The sequence below is a fragment of the Thermobia domestica genome, chromosome 15, assembly GCF_964235325.1.
Source record: "Thermobia domestica chromosome 15, izTheDome1.hap1.1, whole genome shotgun sequence".
Taxonomy (NCBI): Eukaryota; Metazoa; Arthropoda; class Insecta; order Zygentoma; family Lepismatidae; genus Thermobia; species Thermobia domestica.
Window position 1 is genome coordinate 33,763,095 of NC_137468.1, and position 27,475 is coordinate 33,790,569.

Consider the following 27,475-nt stretch of genomic DNA (forward strand, 5'->3'; position numbering starts at 1 on the left):
TCACTGCTCCCACATTAACAGGAAAGTAGTCAAGGTGGAAGTTCAGAAAATGGACTTTTAAGCTCATGGAGCAACCAAGCTTTCGGAACACGTGCAACATTTTTTTCACCATTTCCTTGTACTGTGGGTCCTTTCAGTTTCCCAAAACCGTTTTGATGACCACAGTAAATGCAACCCAAATCTTTTTTTGAGTTGGAGTCATTGAACTGATGAAGTCTTAGTCGGGTATGAATTTTCTAATATCAGGGCCAACAAAACCCGCGTACTCGCGTACTCGTAGTATTTGACCAACAAACTGTGTAGCCGGAACTACTTACCAACGTTTTACAAATCTAAGATGTAATTTTACTAAATTTGTTTTTATGATCAGAGTTATTGTTTTTGGTTTTTCTTTGCAATCCCGAACTCTCATTCATGACACATTACGATATGTGTCAATATTCCCTATCCGAACCAATATACATGTATTTTTATGTTTCGGGAAGCACAAATACATTTAATCTTCCGTGTTCATTTTTATTTTCGTGTAATACATTTGCAATTTAGCGATTTCCAACTACTTGTTTGAACACGTTACATTTCGATTCTGCAAAAACTTGATGTCACAGGAAGAAATGGGGCCATTTTCGACTTCGGTGCACCCAGAAGCGTAAAAATCAGCTAAGCTTATGCAAATAGCTTTTTGGTTGCAGGCCTGTGTTATGAGTAATATTTCCGAAAATAAAAAGTCATACAAGGGAACATACAGACCGGAATAAAAAGTAATACATTAGATCGGAATAAAATTTGACATGGTGGTGATAGACCTTGAGCTACTATACAGTGTGTTTATAAATGAATGGTGCGATTTTAAAAATTAATAATCTTATATTGGCATACCTTACAGTATAAGCAGCTTGAAAATAGCCATTTACTTTAAATTGTATCCTGGCTGCGAGAGCCAACTTGAAAAGAGCTATTTACGCTAGTTCGATTCTATGGCTGGGTAGCCAACGTGTGGCGTTACATTTTACAGTAATTAGAATTCTGGCAGTGTACGCCAAACTTGAAAAGTACCATGTTAAATCCTGGCTACGGGAAGCCAAACTTGAAACGTAACATTTACTCTAGTTCGTAGCTGACGTTAGGAGAAAGGAGAAAAAAATATTAGGTCGCCGATATATTCCTTTCTTACGCTACAATTATAGAGCAGTAAGCACAACGTCACTTAAATCCAGACTCTTGCACACTAATGGCATCGCCGGTATGGAGAAGGAGGAAGAATAAAAAAAAAATCATCATTTCGAAACAACACCACGTACCTTGCAATCATGTTTATTTAACTCTCTTGTAATAACGTATAATATTGGAAATAGCATTAGTAAACATAGCTAAACTCAATTGTCAGAAAAGAAAAAGGAAAAAAGATCATCTGTATTCGATCCTTAAAGATTTCAGAAACCTTCTAGCACCAACACAACTAAAGATGAGTAACAGCAATATTTGAACAGTATCCTCAATAACAAAAGTATATTGACATTTTCAAATAAATATCAGGACATAATCTTTGGTAGGCTGCATCACAGCAAGTGAAGGAAATTTCAAATACATTACTGTTCACAAAACATCTCACAGCAGAGGGAGTAAGCATGTGGCTGTGTCGACTAACCTTCCTCCCCAAACACATAACGTTTCCACTACTTCCGCAACCAACTGTTAAGGGGATATTTCCCTCGGCACAATTTAACATTTAACAGCGGCGGTAATAATAATACATACTGCAGAAACATTATAGGAAGTACAAGACCAACCAGTAAATTAGACTCTACCCCTGACACCCTCACATCGGAAATGTGAGTACTAGCGTATGCCCACTGTCTTCGACGCGTCCTGCTAAACTAGTGAATAGCACTATAGCTAAGATATGACATTGCAGTGTGGCATATGACATAAAATTTGCAGTGTGGCAACTTAATACTTAGATCATGAAATATATATGTAGGTATATGTATATATATATTGTGATAACTAATACGGAGTGTCCACTACCGGACAGACATGAGCTAGCTGTTGCTAATCGAGCTTTACTTCACCAACATAGTGGTCGTAAATAGACAATACGGAGTGCCCGCTACTAGACGAACATAAGCTAGATGGTAACGAGTGATACATTATACATCTACGCAACTCGGGAAATGATTCCATCTAAAGCAAGAGAGAAATGGTGTTGATATCAGACTACCCCATCGGCGTATGATTCGACTTACTGGATAGAGACTCACTTTCGTTTATTCGGACATGTTACGGACAAGATTCACTTGAAATGACATTGTAGAACTGAAATACATATAGTATGTAAATGCACTGAATAACCAATGATAAATGGATGTATATATATATTGTCTTTAGTTTATAAACGATTCAAACCACAGAATAAACACACGACGATAATATTATAGCACTGGATATTGTAAATGGAGACGACTTGAACGAATTACATGAAAGGCGGACAAATTCCCTCACAGTTCCGGGACGACATTATTCCTTTCATAGAATGAGATAAAAGATAATGAAACATAGTTACCTGGGACGGTGACCCAAAGCTTACCCAATCTTTCGCTGCTTACAAGTGGACAGCACCGACACCACAGGTCAGTTCAAAGGGCTCCAGTTCGGACAGCATCCTAGGGTAGCAACCGATCTCCAACGACCTCACAGGCATCTCGGTACATGACGGTCGTAATCATAGGCATAGGCACAGCTTGACCAAATGGCAACCTTCTTTGATTGATAGCAATCAAATACACTCCACCAATTCCCTCACCAAGTAGACAATCTCACTGCAAAGTTGCTGAAACACTCACGTTCACAACAACGACCGCAGACGGGAACTTCACTGAAAGATGCATTTAAGTTCCACAAAGCAGGTGGAATCAGACGACGAGTAACAATGGACGGAGTCACATATTAAGGAAAGCGGAGGACGGGGAATCGCTACGTCAAGAAGAAAAGACCATACATAATCGAGCTTGGTCCCAGAGACAGTTCTTGGGAAAGGACTGTTAGACTTCCACTTACATCACAGCAAACGATTAGCGAGTATCAAGACTATCCTAGTAAATCCTGTACGAGCACGAGCTGAGTGTTCGTAGGTAATTTATTGTAGTTCACTGCACGCACACTAATCTACCATCACTATTCCGTCACAGCACCTCCTATTTAAAGGGTTCGTGATGGGAAACAATCATTCCACTGCATGACACGCAGTAATCAGGTCAAAAGACAGGACGAAAACTACACTTCTGTTCTCACCACCATATTTTTCCCGGTACAAAGAGCTAAGACAAAGGGAGCGTGCGCCTGCATCCAACTCGCTCTCTGATTGGTCGCTCCTTACTACGCATTAGAGCGTAATACCGAAACGACAACTTTAATAGTAATATGTATATGACTAAATAGGAAGACCTAGGCGCAGATGGGAGGATAATATTAAGATGGATCTCGCAGAGATAGGAATACAAAGTAGAAACTGGATCCAATTAGCTAAGAATAGAAGTCAGTGGAGAGCTTTTGTGAACGCGGCACTGAACCTCCGGGTTCCATAGGCCATAGAGTTAGTTAGTAATATGACTAAATAGAAATAAAATTTATATGAATCAATGTTTATATTCGTACATTTATAATTAATCCCTCTGTTTAAACGAAACACAAAATTTCAAATTATTTCAAGCAGTCAGCGCTATCTTCAGAAGCTGAAAGATATCCGCCCGACGCAAGTCATAGACATACAAAAGAAAAGTAGCATACTACGACTACACACACTAGTCCAATTGTCGACCATCTTGAATCCTTCATGAGGGTCGAGAATTAAGAAAATATATATATAAAAAAATAACATTTACTAAGAGCTAATTAGACATTTCTACGAATAATCTCTTTGAGAAAATGTAACGCTCAAAGAGGAATTACAAGCAGCAACTGTCCAAGTTTCTGATGCATTTATCACAATGCTTTAATAGATGCATCATTTGCCACAAGACGCACATCTACACGGTAATAAAATTCTTCCCATACTTGGTGTAAATTGTCCGCCCTGATAGCCTGCAGTGCATGCGTTATCCCATCACAAACTTCCTCATGGAACATGAGCATTGGCGGTTCATAAGTTCTGTCTTTAACGTTGTATTTGTTCACCTTGCCACTTACATGGAAAGTGGCTTCATCTCAGAAGATGAGACTTTCTATAAAACCAACTTCCTCTGTTTTCAATTGTATCTCTTCACAAAAGTCACGCCTTTTCACTTTGTGCGCTGGTGTAATGATATGCACTAATCGCACCTAGTACGGTTAAAAAATAGCCTCTTACGCAACACCTTCCATACCGTATTCTTTGGCATGTCCAATTCTCTGTTTCTTTTACTAAGCGACTTGCTAGGATTTTGCTGAAATGTCTCGCGCACTCTTGCAACATTTGCATTAATCACACAAAGTCGACCAAAACTTTTGCACTTACACAATCATCCAGTTTCTACAAACTGTTGGCACCAGGGGTAAAAGTGGATCTGAAAAGGTAGGGGGACGGTAGGTAGCAACATACAAACTAACCAGCGTGACAGGAAAACATCAAGTTATAGCGCGTGAGAAATTTGGACAATTACCATTGCTTACGGTGTAGGTTGTACCCGTGTAAAGTAATAAATAGATTTATTGTCAGTTTATAATACAACATTCATTTATAAACACGCTGTATAAACATGGCGCCTGTACAATGTTAGGCTTTTGACGGGTTGTCAAATTGTGATACGTATTTTCGGAAACAAAAAGGTCATCTACGAACTGATCCAATCGCAATGAAACTTGACGTAGTGACAGGCCTTTATCTGCTATATAAGCGTGCAATATAGTATGTTGTATAGGCTTTCGGTTCCCGAGCGGTCAAATTTTGGGTCACATTTTCGACAACAGAAAAACACAACCGAACTAATTTGATTTGAATGAAACTTGGCATGGTAGTGGACCTTGATCTGCTGTATAAGAGCGTGAAATATCATATGTGCAGGCATCTGGTTCCTAAGTTAGGCAGAATCAATGTTCTAAATCAATTCATTGGACACAATAAAATCGTAATAGATACTATCTATTTGAATAGCAATTAAAGGCAGCCTTGGACACAATCGATGTTACAAATCAATTCATTGGCCATAATAAAATCTATAGATACCGTTTGGAAAGCAATTTTTAAAGTCAGTCTTGGACAGAATAAATAAATGAAAATCAAATGAAAGATTAAAAAAAAAAAAAAAAAAACAGCTATCCGTATTTCACTTGTGTACTTGATATACTGTATGTTACTACCAACAGAAGTTTTTTTAAATTCAAAATAATTGTATATGCCATTAGTGAAAAGTCATTTAGAAAAACATGCTTAATTTATAGAACAATTCCTATAAGATAATATGGAAAGACATTTACTAATTACAAACAAAAATCCATTGATATGATCTAGTTTCGGTCAGTCAGAATCAAATATTTAATAACGTTTTGAACTGCATAATTTTCGTTCAGCGAGAATGTTACCTCGCATAATGAGCAGGGACCTCATTTTGTTGGTACCACTCAGGATGCATTTGCCTAATCTCTACAGTTGAGGTATCAACTGGTCGCATAACATGGCGCAGTATGCACCTCTAGCGTTACACAAATAAACTAACTAACTAACTAACTCTATGGCCTATGGAACCCGGAGGTTCAATGCCGCGTTCACAAAAGCTTTCCACTGACTTCTATCCTTAGCTAACTGCATCCAGTTTCTACTTTGTATTCCAATCTCTGCGAGATCCATCTTAATATTGTCCTCTCATCTGCGCCTTGGTCTTCCTAATGGTCGTTTTCCGATTGGTCTTCCTGTCAAGACTTTGAAAGCGTTTCTACTTTCTTCCATTCTAGCTACATGACCCGTCCACCTAAGCCTCCTAGACTTGACGACCCTAACAATGTTGGGTAAACCATATAAATTATGTAGTTCCTCGTTATGAAGTTTCCGCCATTCCCCATTCCCGTTCCTCTTGGGTCCTAATATTCGTCTCAGGATTTTGTTCTCAAATACTTTCAGTCTATGTTCTTCCCTCAGAGTAAGTGACCATGTTTCGCAGCCATACAAAACAACAGGCATGATTACCGTTTTGTATATTTTAAGTTTCAAATTTCTCGACAGAATTCGCGACGACAAGAGATTTTGAACCGAATAGTAACACGAATTCCCTGCTTTTAGTCGACATTTAATTTCTCCGTGAATATTTGTGTAAGCGTTACACAAATACGAAAGAGAAATGATTCCAGCACGTGTGCATCGCAAAAAACATGCTTCATCATAACGCTTACAGTTTAGAAGCACCCATCCAACTTGGATTGCTTTGTGGCCAGTGCTGAATAGTTTGTCGATTGATCTCTTTGTTTACGTAAAACAAGTTCCTGTGTCTAAACGAAAACAGCCTTCACTGAAGCGACCATTTTCCACCTAAGTGAATCATTTGTATACCTCTAATCGCTTATTAGAGTTATTGTTTGTTAACTTGTATGTCTTTTAATTCTCAGCTTTTAAATCCGTTCTAAATCTTTCCTAAGAAACATACATTTCCGAGAGAAACAAACACTCTATGCAAATATACTTTTTTTTTTTTTTTTGACACCAGTGTTCCCAACAGGTATCTTCAGAAAATAGCTAAATGACACACATAATCTTGCTAAAAATAGCTAAACTTGCCAACAATTAAGATAAATTTATAGCTTAAAAATATAATAATAAAGGAAGCAAAATACGCTAGTTTTACAGTACAGCTACAACGTACTATAATATTCTTTCTGACACTATACTTTCATCCTTCATCAATTCTTAAAGTATAGGGTATTCCACAAAGAACGAAACTTTTGAAATGTCTACCATTTCTGTTCTAGTAAGTTGGCAACACTGAACGTTACACGATTTTCATCTGTTTTTGTGGTTAATAGCAAGGATGTTATAAAATAGAGGATTTGCCTATACGTATTTTCATCCTATGAACTAAATGAAGCCCCCCCCCCCAAAAAAAAGGAGCATCGTCTGAGCCGGCAAGTTTGATTCGTTATTCTCATTGCCGCTATGATTGTTGGCTCGAAACATTGTGATCTTAGTGGCGCGGAGTGGGCAGAGCAGGTGTGGCGAATCTGTGACGTATGGCTTCACGATTTTGTTGTATGGGCAGATCCTCTATTTTATAACATCCTTGGTTAATAGTCACGGACATTGTTCGTAGTTTAATGGGAAATTTCCCTAATCTAGGGAAATTTCGTAGGTAAATTTAACAAACAGAGGAAAAGGGAATTTTTCGATAAAACGTGAAAAATCCGGGGAAATTCTCGCGCTAACTGATTGACCAACATAAATGTTTAAATTTTTATTTGTTCTTCATAAATAAACCAATACAATAGCAATAGTTTGTGTGTATGTGTGTTTAAAGTAGGATAATTTGCACTCATTGTTCATTGGGTATATCTGTTTGTATTTTTTGTATTAAAAAAAGAAAAGGTGAAGGAAAAATAGAAGCAAATAAATAAAACAAATGTGGTTTGTACTTCCTTTAACATAGCAAAATTAACCTTATAACATAGCTTCTGCAATAGGAATTGGACACTAACAAACTAAGGGTGGGCCCGCGTAGTGTAGTCACTAACGCTCTCGCCTTCGGTTCGAATTGTTCCAGGTTCGATTCCCGCACTCGGTCGAAAATGTGTAAAATGCTTTTTCAGGCCAGCCACCCTGAGGTGTTCCTCATTCACGTCAGGCAAATGTCAGGAGGGTACCTAACTTATAGGTTCCAGGTTGCTTCCTCCCTTCCCCAATCCTTTCTTCCGTCCCTTTTCCCGGATAGTGTGATCGCTGAAAGACGTTAGCCCTCAAACGTTACGAGCTAAATGGCTATAGATGTCGAAAGTCCAGAAATCTAAATTCTGAATCCTAAATCAACAAACTAGGGAAAATTTGATAAGAAAAGGGAAATTTTTGTGTCAGTCGAGGGATTTTTTTTGTTACGGAAACCCAACATTCTTGCGGAAACCTACGAACACTGATCACGGAGTGCTGAATAGCGCATGGTCGTAATCTATTTTCTGTACGCATAGAAATAGAGTGCTTCACGGTGAAACAGCATATTGTCACAGAGAAAACATACTACAAATGTGAATGTTGTGAATTCTTACCCGTACAGAAAACAGATGACGATTATGCGCTATTCAGCACTCCGTGACTTCTACCCACAAACATAACAGATGAAAATCGTGTAACGTTCAGTGTTGCCAACTTAGTATAATAAAAGTGTCGGGCATTTCAAAAGCTGCGTTTTTAATGGGACTACCTTTATATCCAGTACGCTTTGCTTATATAATTGACAAAGTGCTACACATCTTTAGAATTCTGTTTTTCATCCCAAATCTTTGCAGAAACGTCGGCTATATATTGGTAGCGTTATTGCTCTAGTACAACATTAGAAGTCCAGCATCCATGCCAAATACACACTAAAAATACTCTATTACGCGCTACTAGAGGGTGATAATATTTTGGTTACCAGAAGCGATCTACCTAAGTCTCGGAGTCTGGAAACACATGAGGGAGTCTGTAGAAACAATTTTGAGGGCATCTAAAGATCACCTTAAAAATCATTCTAAGGATTGTCATCAAATTTAGTGGAATCCCTTTTTTCGGGTGCAAGAAAGCGTTGTAAGGGGAAAAAAAACTCCTTGAATATTTGAAGAATCCTTTCTTGTGGGGACATAAATTTATCTGAAGAATACTTGTAACAATTTACATTAAATTTTGTTAAAAACTCATTTGCAAGTGGCGAATCGAGAAGCGAGAAAGCGAGAAATCAACTCAATTGAATAATATGCAAAGTTAGAATATTCTTGTTTCAAATAGTTTTGTAGTAATTAACAATAATGTGGGACAGTTTTTTCGGTCTATATTTTTCAAAGATATGAGCAATATGAACGATTTTACTGTAAGTCAACTGCAATGTATTTTCTAAAGAAGTACGTGAAATGTCGGTTTTCTACAGAAGTGCCTCAAATGACTTTGGAGAAATAAACGTTCAGAGAAATAGAAAATTGATTCCTTAGAGCTTCGTAGGCTCATCTGACAAGGGAACCTTCCGAAAATGATAGTTGCAGTGAAAGATATGGCCTATGCCAATTGAAAGAGCTGTAACAGAGATGAGCATTTCCAAAAAATTAGCTGCCCATAGCAATAGGTTCAAGAAATATAAGGGGTGGAAGTTCGGGAAACAGCAAGGTTGGACAAGGGAGAAAAGTGCAAATTCTGCAAAAAAAAAAAAAAAAAAAAAAAAAAAAAAAAAAAAAAAAAAAGGGCGCGGCAAAATACAATTCTGGCAAGTGATGTATAGAAAGAGAGTTGCCACAATAGAGAACAAATGGAGGCCACCAGTAGGGTTAACAGTGTTGCCAACTGCAATGAAAAGTACATGTTTTGCAAAGAGCACTATATGAATTGAGTGCAATATTCAGTGTCATGTAGAACATAAGATATGACGTGTATAATCAGTGGTACAATCTAACAAAAGAGAATAGAAAAAACAGAAATACGAAAACTACGGAAAAGACGAAGTTGGCCATAATGCGCCACATTTGATCACGAACTGTGCATATTAGAATGAACAAAACAAGAAGCACCGATTATGCAGGAAACCGACGTACCTAGAGTCGAAAAGAAAAACGAGTTCCAAAGTCGGCAGCACTGGCCATGAACATCCAGACAAGTCTAATATAGCTAGGCCACTCGCTTCACAAAAAGAAAATTCCGGCAACAGGCATCACTCGGAATGCATCAATGCTAGAGTGATTGAGGCAATGCCAAGTCGGGGAACATGAAATGGTTGGGTTGAGCCAACAACCTATAACAGAAGTAAACATTATGTCATGGTTGGGTCGTATGTGGTAATATACAGGGTGTCCCACCAAACTTTGTGACCTGAAAGATTTGAGAAACGAACAACAATGTGACGGATCCAGTTGTGCAGGAATGTACCAATGTCAGGGGATGATAAAAGTCTGTGAGAAGCAAGTGCCCCCAGGATCCCCATCATAGGGCCCCAGGAGCCAACTTCAAACTTTCAAATGGCAACAGGGACCAAATGGTACCTCTCTCGATAGATCATGGAATGTGCAACAACACATATAGGAAACATTTGCTATATGAACCATGTTTTTCAAAATGGCAGCCACAAATATATGTTGTGTTTTAACATGGCATCGAACATTGTGATCTCAAATTGCTGCGAAGCGAAAAGAGATTTTGCAAGTCCAATTGCACAGGAATGTACTCATGTCGAAGGCCAAGAAAACTTTGTAAGAAGCAAGTCCCCAGGGTCCCCATCATAAGGCTCGAGGGGACAACCGCAACATTTCAAATGGGAACAGGGGGCGGATGATATTTCTCTGGATAGATACAACACAGCCTATAAGAAACATTTGCCATATGAAGCACTGGTTTCAAAATGGCCGCCAAAAATGCACGTTGTTCTTGTCACCGAGCAGATATTTTTGGCGGCCATTTTGAAATCCCATATAGTAAATATTTCTGATATGCGTTGTTGCATATTCCATGATTTATCGAAAGAAATATAACTCGACCGATGGTGCTATTTGAAAGTTTGAAGTTGGCCCCTGGGACCCTATGATGGGGGACTTGGGGGCACTTGCGTCTCACAGAAGTTTCTCGCCCGCTGACATGGGTACATTCCTGCACAACTGGATGTGTCACATTTTTTTCGCTTTGAAACTATTTCAGTCGCAGAGTTAGGTGGGATACTCTGGATACATCATATAGGCGGTGATAGTACTGCAGACAGCAACACACAGCAGATCAAGCCTTTGATTATGTTTGCTTTCTACTGGTGTGGATATGTGATAGAAAGACCACCAAAGGTTCCAACACCTCTAGAGTACTGTTTTGAGACATTCACAGGCGATCATTGTACCATGTATGACGGATTGGCAGTATTCCGCTGTGCTCACTGCAAATGTATCTTTTGTTTGGACCATTGTCTCATCGAACAATTGCACGTACAATGTGGACGAGCATGTACAAATGATGCGAAGGCTAATGCCTCTTGCCGGAAATTTCATTTTGTGAAGCGAGTGGCCTAACTATATTAGAATTGTCTGGATTTTCATGGCCAGTGCTGCCAACTTTGGAACTCGTTTTTCTTTTCGATTATAGGTACGTCGGTTTCCTGCATAGTTGGTGCTTCTTGTTTTGTTCATTCTAATATGCACAGTTCGTGATCAAATGTGGCGCATTATGGCCAACTTCGTCTTTTCCGTAGTTTTCGTATTTCTGTTTTTTTCTATTCTCTTTTGTTAGATTGTACCACTGATTATACACGTCATATCTTATGTTCTACATGACACTGAATATTGATCTACATGACATTCACTACATATAGTGCTCTTTGCAAAACATGTACTTTTCATTGCAGTTGGCAACACTGTTAACCCCACTGGTGGCCTTCATTTGTTCTCTATTGTGGCAAGTCTCTTTCTATACATCACTTGCCAGAATTGTATTTTGCCGTGTCCCCCTTTTTTGCGGAATTTGCACTTTTCCCCTTTGTCCAACCTTGCTATTTCCCGAACTTCCACCCCTTATATTTCTTAAACCTATTGCTATGGGCAGCTAATTTTTTGGGAATGCTCATCTCTGTTACAGCTCTTTCAATTGGCATAGGCCATTTCTTTCACTGCAACTATCATTTTCGGAAGGTTCCCTTGTGAGTAAATAAATGTTTCTTTTAGGAGTGAGTTAATAGAATTTTAGACAGCACATTTTCAAAATATATATATAAACCTTAAGATTTCCAAGGTGCGATACCTTTATTACAATGTTTTTATCAGTGTCGGCTTGTGAAGAAAGTCACATCGGTCAAAATAATAATTTTATCGCTACAAAAGAGAAGTAAATCTACTTATTGTTCCAATTCTTATTCTTGACAAGAATTAGAACATTAGGTAAATTCAATTCACTTAGATTGTAGAAATACAAAAATTAGAACATTAAAAAAAATTCTTTCTTTAGGTTGTAACGATAGAATAATTAAGACATTAGTAGGTTTGCTTGCTTTCCTTAAGTTGTACTAATACAAGAATTAAGATGTTAGGAAAGTTCTCTTTCTTTGGGATGTAGCGATGCAAGAAAATACATTAGGTAGGATTTCTTACCTTAAGTCGCAACAGTACAAAAACTAGGACATTAGGTAAGATTTCTTCCCTTGAGTTGTAGCGGTACAAGAATTAGAGTATTACTTAAGTACTCTCCCCTTAACTTGTAACGATACAAAAATTAAGACATTAGGTATTCTTCCCTTAGCTTCTAGCGATACAAGAATCAGGACATTAGTAAATTTCCTTTCCTTAGGTCGTAGCGATACAAGAACTAGGACATTAGGTAAGTTTTCTTCCGTAAGTTACAGCAATACAAGAATTAAAGCATTAGGTAAGTTTCATTTCCTTAATTTATAGTATTACAAAAGTTAAGACACTAGGTAAATTTTCCTTAAGTTGTAGCTATACAAGAATCAGGACATTAGGTAAGGTTTCTTCTTTTAGGTTGCAGCTATACAAGAATTAGGACATTAGTAAGTTTTCTTCCCTTACGTTATAAGCGATATAAGAATTAGGGTATCAATTAAGTAAGTAAATCTTCTTCCATTTCGTTGTAACAATAGAAGAATTAGGACATCAGGTAAGTTTTCTTTCCTTACGTTTTATCAAGACAAGAATTAGGACATTAGGTAAATTTTCTTTCCTTACGTTATAAGCGATATAAGAATTAGGGTATCAAGTAAGTTTACTTTTCTTAGGTTGCAGTGAAGAATTAAGACAGAAGATAAGTTTTCTTCTCTTAGGTTGTAGCGATACAAGAATAAAATATACAATGATAACGTTGTATTTTATATATTTTAATTCATAATCAGGGCAGCAGTGCTCAAGCATTTTGTCATAAAATTGAAGAAGAAGAAGAAAGATATAATGTAAGCAATATCTGTAGATTGATCTAGATATTTCTGTTTGTATGTTGCTATAGTGATGTAAATGGTTGTTAAGGAGATGTTTTATAATATAATTGAGAGAATCGTCATGGCAGTTAGATGTACGATTTCGAACTGTGATGTAAAATAAGTAATTTCTCATCAAATATAGTGATTTAGAAGTTGAGATTGGTGTATGTTTCAGTGTGACTATTGCTAATATACCTAATAATTAAAATACATTAACCAAATATACGAACTCTGCAATATATGTGGTTCTTCCCTTAAGTTGTAGCAATACAAGAATTAGAACATTAGATAAGTTTCTTCTCTTAGGTCATAGCGATTCAAAAATTAGTATATTTAGTAAGTTTTCTTAGCTTTAGTTGTAGTGATACAAGAATTAGGAGATTAGTTTCCTTCCCTTAGCTTCTAGCGATACAACAACTAGGCCACTGGTAATTTCTTCTCTTGGCTGTAGTGATACAAAAATTAGGACATTAGGTAAGTTTTCTCTCCTCATGTTATAGCGATACAAGAATTAGGACATTATGTAAGTTTTCTTAGCTTTAGTTGCAGCGATATAAGAACTAGAATATTAGATGTTCTCTTCACTTAGATTGTAGTAATAAAAGAATTAGTACATTAGGTAAATCTTTTTCCGTAAATTGTAAGATACAAGAATTTAAGTAAGTTTTCTTCCCTTAAGTTGTAGCAGTACAAGAATTAGGTTATTAGGTAATTTTTCTTTGTTTAGGTTGTAGTAATACAAGAATTAGGACATTAGGTAAGTTCTCTTTCTTAACTTGTAGCGATACAAGAATTAGAATATTAAGTAAATCTTCTTCCATTTCGTTGTAACAATAGAAGAATTAGGACATTAGGTAAGTTTTTTTTCCTTACGTTTTTATCAAGACAAGAATTAGGACATTAGGTAAATTTTCTTTCCTTAAATTGTAGCAGCACAAGAATTAGGACATTAAGTAAGATTTTTACCTTAGGTTGTAGCGATAGGTAAATTTTCTTCCATTTCGTTGTAACAATAGAAGAATTAGGACATCAGGTAAGTTTTCTTTCCTTACGTTTTATCAAGACAAGAATTGGGACGTTAGTAAATTTTGTTCCCTTAAGTTGTAGGAACTAGCTTAGATTACTATCTAAGTTTTCACCCTAAGTTGTATCGATACAAGAAGATAAGTTTTCTTCCCTTAAGTTATAGTAATTCAAGAATTAGGATATTAGGTAAGTTTTATTTCCTCAAGTGGCAGCAATACAAAAATTTAAAAATTAAGTAAATTTTCTTCCCATAAGTTGTAACAGTACGAGAAAAAGAATGTTAACTAAGTTTCTTCCATTAGGTTGTAACGATAAAATAAAAAGGACATGATGTAGCGTTTCTTCCCTTAAGTTAGGACATTAGGTAAGTTTTATTCCTACAAGTTGTAAGAATTTAAAAATTAAGTAGATTTTCTTCCCTTAAGTTGTAGCGTTAGAAGAATTAGAATATTAGATAAGTTTTCTGTCCTTAAGTTATAGCGATATAAGAATTAGAATATCAGGTTAGTTTGTTCTCCTATGTTATAGCTATACAAAAATTAGGGCATCAGATAAGTTTTCTTTCCTTAGTCTGTAGCAATACAAGAATTAGAACATTAGTACATTTCCCCTTTAAATTGTAGTTGTTCAAGAATTGGGACATTAAGTGAATTTTCTTCCCTTAGATTGTAACGATGCAGGAATTAGAACATTAGTTAGATCTTTCCTTAAGTTGTAGTTATAAAATAATCAGGACATTAGATAAGACTCATTTTCTTAAGCTGTAGCAATATAAGAATTAGGACATTACATAAGTTTTCTCCCTTTAGGTTGTAGCAATAGAAGAATTTGGGGATTAGATAAAATTTCTTCACTTAAGTTGTAGCAATACAAGAATTACGACATTAATTTTTCCTCCCTTAGGTCGTAGTGATACAAAATTTAGGGCATTAGTTTCTACCCTTAGGTTGTAGCGATACATGAATTAGATGGCGTCGCGGTGGCTGAGTGGAAGAGCGTTTGCTTCTAATGTGTAGTCTCTGATTCGATCGTAGCGCGCACCAAGTGAACTTTGTGATGGACAAACAGCGTATGCGTGGTTTTTCGAGGTTTTCTCGTATCCTTCTACTTACTCCATTTCATCGTTATTATTAATCTCATCATCAGTGTCTCACTTAGTTTTGTGCATAATCGTAGGTCTTCAAAATTAAAAAGAAAAGAATTATGGCATTAGGTAAGTTTTCTCTCCTTAAGTTGTAGCGATACAAGGATTAGGACATTACGTAATTAAGGTCATAGACTGGTGCTGATTGGACGTCACCATTGACCAATCAAACTTTGCCCGCTTCCTGGCAGCACCTATAATAAAGGCTTCTGTTCTCTCATGCTTTACCCTGAAGACGAGAACAATGTTGTCAGTTCTTGTCGTGGAGCTCACCTGGCTGATTGCCGGAGAAAAATTATATTCATCACGACATCAGGAAAGCTTCAGTTTACGTTACGTACGTTTTCTTTCCTAAAGTTGTAGCGATACAAGAATTATGAGATTAGGTAAATTTTCTCCTTAAGTTGTAGCGATACAAGAATTATGAGATTAGGTAAATTTTCTCCCTTAAGTTGTAGCGATACAAGAATTATGAGATTAGGTAAATTTTCTCCCTTAAGTTGTAGCGATACAAGCATTATGAGATTATGTAAATTTTCTCCCTTAAGTTGTAGCGATACAAGAATTATGAGATTAGGTAAATTTTCTCCCTTAAGTTGTAGCGGTACGAGAATTAGAACATTAGATAAGATTTCTTCCTGATCTTAGCGATAAAATTGTGTTTCTTTTTAACGATGTGATTTCCTTCACAAGCCACCACTGATCTTTATGTATTTCAAAGTGAACTTAGAAATAACAATAATCTTTCATTGTGAAGAAATATAGAAGTATTAATTGTTACTAATTTATTATTTTTTCTCTTTAATATTGCAGCATACCAGAATATTCGGAAGATACCTTTACATCTCTTCCAGACTTTTCTTAGAGACCTATAGCATTCACAGTATAACAGGGATTATCGTTCACGCCCGACGTGCTGGAACGAGTTATTTAAGTGTTTGACCATCTAGTATTTTGTTGTCTCTGGAAACAGGCAAAGAAGAAGTACTAGCATCAAAGTCTATTAATGTAGACTTTGCAACGTCTAAAAACAGCGAGAAACAAATAAATAGCCTGGAATATCGTATAGTAACCTTAAAGTGTAAAAGAAATCTGTCCTAAGCTGTGAAAGATTAGTGAGAGAAAAAAATGAGTCAGCAACTTGCGGAAATAGATCCTGTGGAACCAAGTCCAGCGCAAGCTGAAGATGGTGAGTCAAGAAGAAGCACTGATCTTCGTAGAGCCACAAAAGAATCACGCAGAAGCTCCAAAGCAAGTGCTGGAACAAGACGGACTACGCAAGACAGTATTTTAAGAGGATCGTCAGCTTCATCCAAAGAAAGAGCTATTGACAGACGATCTACAGGTTCACAATCCATTCGTGTGTCTACTGTGGAGAAAGTTCTCAATGTAATTGAGCCCGTAGACAAAGCTGCCAGTCTCAGTGGAAGTATTGAGACACAAAGATCAATCATGAGGGCGCCGAAAACAACTATATTCCAATCAGCTGAAGAAATAATTAGAGCTTCTAGTTTGCTCTCAGATCTTGCTAGGTGGAAACGAGAGTCGTATATGAGTTCAATATCTGGCTACTCACTGACTCCTGGACCTCCTGCTCGACGATATTACACACCTGGAGAAGTTGCGCTGCACAACAAACCACATGATATCTGGGTTTCATATTTTGGCCATGTCTATGATCTAACACCTCTTGTTGCTGAATTTAGGACTAGGGATCTCATCAAACCAATCTTAGCCTACGCTGGGAAGGACATAAGTCATTGGTTTAACATTCTAGACAAAGACGTAAGTTTATTTAAAGATTTTAGTTTATCTTTTGTTGGGATGTGCAGTGTGGCGCCGAGTTGACTGACACAGTTAGAAATACTTGGCTGTATAGTATGGAACTTGTGAGGGAACTGATAAAGATGAATCGCTACCCTTTTCCTCAAACGTTCCACCATGTTTCTTTAAAGTATTTTCAAATGAGAGTCCAAAATAACCATAATTGAACATTTCCCATTTGTCAAAACCCATGAGTTGGAATTAAAGTGACCATGATACCAATAAAACAGGCTATGTTCTGCAAACCAGTGTTTGCAAAACACATATGCAAGAATCAAAATTACAATTAATTCCAGATTATAAATAGTCATATTTATCATAGAATAATGAATATGATTTATTGCCAAATACTCATAGAATTAAAATTACTTTTGACATAAATCTATAATGTTTGGAAATATTCTTAAATATCATAGTTCTCCATAGATTCTTATAAGCTACTGTCAAGTTGTCCACAAAATGACTTGGAATTTCTCGAATTGTCTTTGTATATCTCCAGTACACACAATATTTTAAATCCCTAGAAGATTCCCGAAATAAGTCATGTAACAGCACACTTCTAAACAACTGCTGAAGAAGGGATTGTTATCCCAATCTATTGAAATATTAAAAGTTTTATGTCAAATACAAGGCGCTCTTTTTGATTGCAGCATGGTAACTTATTCTGACATGATGACAAAACAATTTGATTTTACAGTCATAATTTATTTGCTGTTCACAAGTAAATGTGGCCCCATATTTCCAAAAATCCAGACTTCACGGTAGACCTTCAGTTTTAGTGAGTTCTATTGCTTTCCGTGTATTTGTTAGTGGTCTTGTCCTATTTGCTTGCGCCAATATAGAATTCCTTAAACCGAAACCACTATAATAATATTTCATCGACGTTAAACGTAAGTTTAAATCTGTGCTGCACTTCAGTCATAGTTTTTGTTTTGTAGGAAATAAATAAATAAATAAAAGTTGATGGAATGTAACAAGATCTAGTTGCACAATGTGACTGAGTCCGTACAAATTGATTCATCTCCCTCCAGTGTAACTCTTCAGTCAAGCAACAACGTCAAGCAACTTTGGCGTCATTCTGTACATATAGAGTAGTTACGTAAAATTAGTGTTATTTTGTCTTTATTTATATATTAGTGGAGATGTATGTAGCATTTTTAATCCAAACGATGTTTCCTTATTGTGGATTTTGAGAAGTTGAATTTATTATTATTATTATTATTATTATTATTATTATTATTATTATTATTATTATTATTATTATTATTATTATTATTATTTTAAATGAGATAATATAAGAATGAAGTTTCATAATGGATTCCGGATCTCTATATCTTGGTCTTTGATTCTTCTGAAGTGTGTCAGGCGATATTTCGAAGAAAGTGACAGACCTCTGAAGTAACTTTTCTCTTGCTAAATCTCCATTCCTGATCTATTGACACTATGATCAGTGACGATGCGAGCTTTAATTTCTTGGAAGGGGGCAAGCGGGGGAGTAGAGAATTTTGGGGAGACTGAGTGGCAGCTATTTCTTTTTGTATACCGAAAAGGATAGTTTTATATTAGTTGATCTGCACATATCTGGGAAAAGGATTGCGCTCGCCCTCCTTCCCGCCTTTAGCATCGTCACTAACGTGGTACAGCTGACATATAGACCGAAAAGCAAAATATTCGTTGTGAATGTTTAACGTGGAGATCTAAGATCGAATCCAATCAGAACATGAATGATAAGGATTTCACATTATACTACAGATTTATGTCTCACATAGCTTTACTGAACGCTGTAAAGGAACATTAAATCCGACTCAATGAAGTTATCAGGGGGGCAACAATGCAGACATGTTAAGAAAAAAGGGGGCTGTGGTGGCTTAGTGGTAAAGCGTTCACCTCTGGTGCATGGGGTCCTTGGTTCGATCCCAGCTGGTGCCAAGTGAACTTTGTGGTGAACAAACACCACGTGCGTAGGTTTTCTCGGGGTTCTCCCACTTTCTTCATTCCACCGTTTCTTTCATTTCCCATCATCACCGTCTCCTTTAGCCTAGTCGGTATTACCATGGGACTCAAAACTTAAAGATTTCATTTCATTTCATTACATGTCAAGAAAATATTAGTGTTGATGCGATGCGATCTTAGGGGCATGCTGATAAGTAAATTTTTTGTCAGATTATTTCTTGACACAATGACAACTATGGTTTGATCTACCATGTTTTGGACTTGGAAGGCAAATTAAATAGAGAGGTAAATAATAGTGGTAGGTGAAATAAGATAAGAGAATAGATGGAATAGATGTAGTTGGGAGAAAAAGGGAATATTAAAAAATCCCACGAACACTATTGTTTCCACTGCAAGCTCGCAGACAACGGGATCAAGCCAACGATCCTTTGCAGTGGAGTTGATTAATCAGCAAGCAGTTCGAGTCTCTGCCAAACCAGTGATAAGATTTTCATGTGTATCTCAAGAAGAATATTATTGTGGTAATGTTATAGTGAAGAGTACGAGTCTTTTGATGTACGTGGTCCGTGGCAGCAGAAATGGACATTTTGCAACCACGGCTTACTCAGACTCGCAGGGATCATGCTAACGATCTGCAAAGGAGCTCACGCTCACTAATCTCAATCCGGCTCTCGCTAGCTCAGACTCGACCTCGCTTGAGATCGGGCATTTATCTTCAAAGAACCTGGGCTCAGAAGTTCAATAAAGCTCACACTAGCTCAGACAGGACCTCGCTTGAGTGCGGGCCTATTATTGTCTGTTTACTGTAGCTTGGCGCTGTGTTTTGACACAAAAGCTGGCTAGCAAATCTTAGCAGTCCTTCCCCCCCATTCCCCTTATCGCAATGGCAACAGTGGCACCAACTAATCAACTTTAGCACTAGTGGTGTTTGGCATTTTCAACTTGCATAAATTTCGAAACAAACAGTTTATTTCTTTGTGAATTTATTGATACAGTAATGTTAATAGTGAACTATATCAGGTTGATCTTTTTAGAAACCTCGCGCTGTAGAAATAAACACGGCCTTACAGTGAGAATATTATTCGGATTTTAAGAAGGTGGGGAAAAGAGAGCGAGGATGAGAACGATGAGAAGAAAGAAAGAAAGAGAATGAAAAAAGAAACACTTGTGTATTTACTTCGTAATGCATTTAAGTAGTCGTGAAACGGAAAAGGGATATCTGAACCCACTAGCAGAATATTTGCGGAAGCGGTGGCAACATGATATTCTGGCGGAATCAATCCCCCACCAATTCTGGAGACTCAGTCAGGGGCGGATCCAGGGGAGCGATCGGGGCGATCGCCCCCCCAGAAGAGGAAACTTTCTTATTTTATATATATATATATGTAAATAAAACCCATCGCAAAGTTTAAAGCCCTTAAAAGTAGCAGTATGACAACCCACCGCCCCCCCCAGAAGTCGGTCCTGGATCCGCCCCTGGACTCAGTGTTTGTGAACGCGCGCCTTTGAAGAGGTTTGATACTTCGTTTGTGCTGATGTGCATGTGGTACTTAATATAGTGTTATAATTGTGTATTGAGCATGAGTGTAATATCGAACACGTTTCACAAAGTGTTAAATAGGCAATCACGTGAAATCGTATACAATGTGTATCTATTTATGAGAAAAGAATGCCACTCGAGTGATGCAGCCGTGCATAGGACTGCCATAGTGACGAAAGTGTCCGCAAGTACCGTGCGACGCATAGTCAAACAAGGAGCGTCCGGAAAATTCACTACGCCAAACAAAAAGTGTTATTGGCGAAAAAAATACGAATTAGACGAATTCGACATATCAGTACTTACTTGAACAATGACAGACTTTGTTCGGCAGGAAAAATGTTTTCCGTCAACAAGGCGTCTTTTGTCAACGATGAGAAGAGCAACAGGATTTGCGGGAAGTCGTACAACTTTGTAGAAAATAATCAAGAAATTAGGTTTTCGATGGCTTAAAATAAAATCTAATTGGCGAGATCTTTGCGAAAGAGAGGACATTAAAAATCGGAGAATTCATTACCTGAGGAAAATAAGGCGTTATCGGCAAGAGGGTCATTCAATACAGTAGTGTATATATATATAGATGAAACCTACGTACACAGTTCACACACCCAACCAAAGACTTGGTACCACCCTGTGTTTGTTAGTGGACTTAAGTCTATTAGTAAAGGATCACGTCTGGTGATAGTGCATGCGGGGGGTGAGATGGGTTTCATTCCAGGTGCTTTGACCATTTGGAAGTCGGACAGTCGGTCAAGATACTATCATCACGATATGAACGCAACTAATTTCGTGAAGTGGGTGAATGTACAGCTGATTCCTAACCTGCCGCGAAACAGTATGGTAGTAATGCGTCTTACCACAATGTTGTGCATAATAAAGCGCCGCCACGCTCTGCAAAGAAAGCCACTATGGTGGAATGGTTGAATCAAAACAACATTCTTGCAACTGAAAACATGTCCAAGGATGAACTGTATGAACTGATCGAGAAAAACCGACAAATAGATTTTAACGTGGATCGGATTCTCCGTCAACATGGACACGAGTGTCTGCGTTTACCACCATACCACCCGGACCTTAATCCTATTGAACTAGTGTGGGCAAGAGTAAAAAATAGAATCGGTAGTAGAAATATAACTTTTAAGCTTCAGGATGTGAAAGCACTGTGTGAGGAAGCATTTGGCGCGGTAACGAGGGAGGATTGGATGAAGGAGTGTATACATGTCAAAAAAAAAACAGAAGAGACATAAATTCAACAGGACGGAGTGACTGACACCATGGTAGAGCCGTTAGTGATTCAAGACTCTTCCAGTGAATCTACATCCAACTGTGAAGATGAATCTTCAAGTGGATCAGACAGCAGTACAGAAACTGCCTCTGAAATGGAGAGTGCTGCAATAGAAGTGCAAGCTGCACAAAAATTGCTTCAGATGCTGAGCTTTGCACAGAAACCGGAAGCGATATCGATATACATTCGGACATCGTTTCAAGTGCTGGCAGTTCCACGGAAACAGCAGTTGTGAACGACAGTGCTACAGAAACTGCTGTTGAAAGTGACGAGACAAGTATCGAGCCATTATGACTTGAATTGGTTATGTTTGTATATAAACATGTAGGTATTTCATGTCTCTGTATTGTAAATATTAACTTTGTGCATTTGTGTATAAAATAAATACGTATATGTTTAATGACTCTGAAGCATATTGACTATATTAACTGTATATATTTGTGTGCTAAAATACTTCGTGGCTCACTGTCAGAAGTACGCTTATAGACTTTGTGTGCAGAAGTAAGTATAATTGTGTTTAGGTATTCTGAAGTATACGTGTAGGGCTATATTAAATATAGACTAGGGCTATATTAACTATGTGTATGTGTATACAAGAAGTGGTTTCTTGTCTCTTTGAAGTATAATTATATTGAGTATGTATATTTGTGTAAAATATAATGTTTGTTTGATGTATGCGCATCTGTAATGTTTATTCGGAAAGTGTTCCTTGGAAGTTACTTTAAACAAAACATTCTACTTCATAAGGTTGTGAAACAGTGAAATTTCACACTATATATATATATATATATATATATATATATATATATATATATATATATATATATATATATATATATATATATACTTAGGTAGTAGCAAAAATTAAAAAAAAAATAACCTGCAGTGCATATAGTATTTCCTTGGTATTTTTTGTACTTAAAGCCAAATAGCACAGCATATGCGAATATGTTCAGTATATTCCCAGATATGCGTAGTATCTTCTCGACAATTGCTGGGAATATCGCTGTTTCCGCTTTTTATATATATTCTTTTCAGTGTGTTCCTTATATATGCTTTTAAGTTTTCCACGCATATTCATTTTAGTATATCAATATATTCTTTTTTTCTACAATATATTGAAAAGATTTAGGATTTAGATTTCTGGGCTTTCGGCATCTAAGTCCATTTAGCCCTTCACGATTTGAGGGATGACGTCCCTCGATGAGCACACAATCCGTGGAAAGAGAAGGAAGAAAGGATTGAGGAAGGAAGCGGCCTGAGACGTATAAGTTAGGTACAACCCCGGCATTTACCTGGTGTGAATGAGGAAAACCCAGGAAAACCTCATTCAGGGTGGCTGGCCTGAAAAAGAGTGTTACACTTTTTGACCGAGTGACCCCACCGGGAATTGAACCCGTGACCGCTCACATCGAAGGCAAGAGCGTTAGCGACTACGCTACGCGGGGCCACATTATATTTAAAAGAATATGCTAATGTACTAAAAAGAATATCCGTAGAAAAAACTGAAAAATATGCTAAACATATTGAAAAGAATATAACATATTGAAAAGAATATGCTAATATATATATATATATAAAGAGCTAATATAGCGATATTCTTAGCAATTGCTAAGAGGATACTACGCATATCAGAAATATTGTGAACATATCGCATATTCCTGTCGTTATGTGCTTAGTTTATACTGAGAATATATACTTGTGTTGTGCGGAAGAGGAACAAGGCTGTGCAAATTAGATACTCTGGCCTTACAGAAACTTCCGTCTAGGCATTCACCTCGTGGAACTGAGGAAAACCTTAATCTTTCTGACCAGCCGCAGCCCACGTTCGCAGTTCTTTTCCACGCTCGATCTACCTACTTTATTACGTTTTTGTGTGTGTGTGTGTGTGTGTGTGTGTGTATGTTTAAAATTTGCTTTATATTGCTCTTTCAACCCGTAATTCAATGTGTATTATATTCTTCTTACAGCAGTATGCTTTATTTCCTAGTACTTTAAGTCTATGGTTATTAGTTATTATAATTATTGCATCATAATCCTCCTTCTCAAAGCTCATTCAATTAGTATGAAATTCTAATCTTGGCACTTTGCAACATTGTAAACCTTCACCAACAGGCAATACGTGGCGAGAATATTTCCATCCACACTCGCATCGAAATTTCCAGCCTTTGTTTACAATCAGTACAATATGTTTCTGTCGCCTTATCATGAAAACAACACTGTCCAGCGAACCTAACGGTCTTTTATTTTCTCTGTTTATTGTTTACAACACAAACTGCAACCTCCAATATTGCCAGGCGTACATGGCTTTCTTACAGTTTCGAACAAGAACACTTGTACAAAATTGAGTAAGCATTATATGTAAGATTTTATTACATCATAATTAAATCGATGTGTCGTAACATTCATGTTTCAGTCATCCCAAAAATAACAATTTATGCAGTAATAATAATTTATCCATGACAGTGCAGAAGTAGGTACATTCAGTTTGACGATTTATGTGCCTGGCAACCATGAATTAACCATGTAATTTGAGAAGCAAAGTTTTGACGCTCGCACTACAATTGTTGTTTGTAAACAATCCTCCATCCTAGAGTGAACAGACAATATCCTCAAAGGAGTTCGTGCTCACTAACCTCAATGAAGCTCACGCTAGCTCACACTTGACCTCGCTCGAGTTCGGGCTTGTCATCCTTAAAGGAACTGATGCTCACTAACCTCAAGGAAGCTCACGCTAGCTCAGACTTGACCTCGCTCGAGTTCGGGCTTGTTATCCTTAAAGGAACTCGTGCTCACTAACCTCAATGAAGCTCACGCTAGCTCACACTTGACCTCGCTCGAGTTCGGGCTTGTTATCCTCAAAGGAGTTTGTGCTCACTAACCTCAATGAGCTTCATACTAGCCCAGACTCGCAGTTGCTAGAGTTTGAGCTTGTTATCCTTAAAGGATCTCGTGCCCATTGACTTCAATGGTGCTCACTGTGGTTTAGGCACACATTGGCTAGAGTTCGGGTTTGCTATTCTGAAAGGGGTTTGCGCTGACTACTGTATATTCTCAGTGAGGCTCAACCTAGCTCAGACATGTACTTGCTCGAATATATATTTGGAAAGACATAACTTGGCAACGTAAACACATGTTAACGTACTTTTTATTGTAAGTCAATTTCGTTACTTTAAAAAAAGAAGAAGAAGAAATGAGTTTCGTTTCACAGAGTAAAACTACGATAGACTTCCAAACTATGGGAATTGAATACTTAAACTTCAAGCAGTACATCTATAACTACAGTTGCAATAGAAGAATACGATCAAAGATAGAACCTTTTCCTACATCACTCGCTATGCCTTACTGCTTTTATTATATGGCGACAAAGGTTGAAACTCGGAAATGTTAATTTGAACCACTTGCAGCTTGAACAGATGGTTAATGAAAGAGATGAAACCTATTCTTGGGACACTGAATCAATTTTTAAGAAACGCGTCTCGATATCTCGTAGCGTTTTACCTATATGAAAATCAGTATTGAAACCGGAAAAAGTAATAAATTTAAACCACTTCCGGTTTTGGTAAACTATTATGGATAGCGACATTAAATCGATTGCAGAAAACAGCTTTCCGCTATCTATTAACATTTTGTTTTATGACGTTGAAACCGGATATGGTTAACCTGACCTTTTCCGGTTTGAATAGAGGATTAATAAAGAAGATGGAACCTATTTTTGAGACAATGAATTGTTTGCAGAAAACTGCATCTCGATATCTCTTTCCGTTTTTGCTCTCTGGAAATTAGTACCATTGAAACCGGAAGTAATATTAAAGGCACTTCCGGTTGTAGGAGAGTATTTGGGATAGTCATGGTACGTTGCCTTGAAACGCTGAATCGTTTGCAGGAAACCACTTCCCTCTATCTGTTACCATTTTCGTTTTATGGCGATAAACCTTGAAACCGGACATGACTAATTTTAACCACTTCCGGTTTCAATAGAGAATTAACGGGAGAGATGGATCCTATTCTTTGAACGCTGAGTCAATTGCAAGAAACCACATTTCGATATTTCTTAACCGTTTTTTCTTTCATGCCTATTAACAGACGGACGGACGGACAAAGGCGTTCTACAATGTTTCCGACATTTGTGCATAGCATAGTTTGGAAGTCTAAAATATTTCAGTCCACTTTTACTGGTAGAGTACGCTTGGATTGGTCAAGAAGAAACGTTTTCTTTTCGTTTGTTGAAGGCAGTGAAAGAAGAAAGAAAGTTTTCCCAACTGCAATTTCTCAGAGTCTCGGCAAAGATATATCTTTTGTTACAAATGGTCGTTAAGGTCGGTTTCTTCGACTCCATATGTCGAATAATGTTACAATTTATCTTGCTACGTTGAACTGAAGGAAACACGTCACACTCAAAATCTTTTCTGTGAGATGGCCACGTCAAGTGAAATCACTTCTCCTGTCACCGCGGGCATTCAATCTACTTCTTATTCTTTGCTTTTATCCACCAGATTTCATTCGTTTTTTTTTTTAAGTCCTGAAGGACAGCTTCCATGGCAGTGTATTAGGTTGGTACGAATGAAATGTCCGCATTAGTGCGTCACTTCCAAAGGAAAACAAATCCCATAATATCTGGTTAATCAAACGAGTCCTTGTTTCCAAGCACACATTAAGCTATTGCTCAGCCAACGATTGGATTCCGTGGCGTAAGTAGGGTTGCCAACTCTGGAAATTAAATTACTGACACCCTCCTGAAATTCCTTATGATATAGGTCTAAGTGTGAAGTATCTCTGTTCGGACCCATTCGTGGAAAGGAAATGTATATACTACCGTAGAAAAAAACCTGTATTCTGCATATTCTTAACATTCATTAATAAGCCTAATAGCTATACTGTGCTAGAAAAAATGAAAAACTTAAAAGGCGGTACTAATCATTTTATTGTATTTACCAGTAACTGCAACTTGTTTAAAATTATGGAAACGGACGAACAATATATTGACCCTTACGTGACAATTATAAATTTACCAAATGAATTTTTTTCTATAAATTATACTTCAACTACAGTAAATTGCTTTAACCCTTTCACTGTGGAAGGCGACGGAAAAAAATTTCCCTAACCTGCGAATGTCGATTATAGTCGACGTGTTAAAATTTGTCTGTATCTTGGGTTTGTGGATTGTAGTCGCCAAAGGTTTTCTGTGTGATTTCTATTGTTTATCGAAAACAATAGAACACAAACAAAAATGAACGGTACAACTTTGGCGACTACTCTCGACAAAGCCAAGATACGGACAAACAAATTTTAACACGTCGACTATCGTCGACATTCGCATGTTAAGGAAATTTGGTTCTGTCGACAAAAGTCGACTTCCTCTGTGAAAGGGTTAAGATGTCATACGGAAGGAAGTTAGAAGTTTTAAGGCACTTGACATATACAACAGCTAGGGACGTGAAATTAAACAATCCAATAAGCATTGTATTAGCGAAATGCCTAAGATTTATTTGCCAACAATCGATGGACAAGTTAAATTCATAGCTATATCTCTGCCGGACAATTATAACAAATTATACACTTCTGTCTCTATTGTTGAAAACAATGTTCCACAATTAAATCTAATTGTTATCAAATTTCTT

The 27,475-nt window shown here is 37.2% G+C and overlaps 1 protein-coding gene across 4 annotated transcripts in view; it reads left to right on the forward strand.

Moving 5' to 3' along the window:
* Positions 1–27,475, forward strand: part of LOC145670965 (cytochrome b5 domain-containing protein 1) — a 187,773-nt gene that overhangs the window by 24,719 nt on the left and 135,579 nt on the right. For all 4 annotated transcript variants that reach the window (XM_081739561.1, XM_081739559.1, XM_081739562.1 and 1 more), the window contains exon 2: positions 16,069–17,040. In XM_081739561.1, coding sequence (XP_081595687.1) covers positions 16,384–17,040 — 657 coding nt within the window. In that variant the 5' untranslated portion in view covers positions 16,069–16,383. The remainder of the gene's footprint in view (positions 1–16,068; positions 17,041–27,475) is intronic.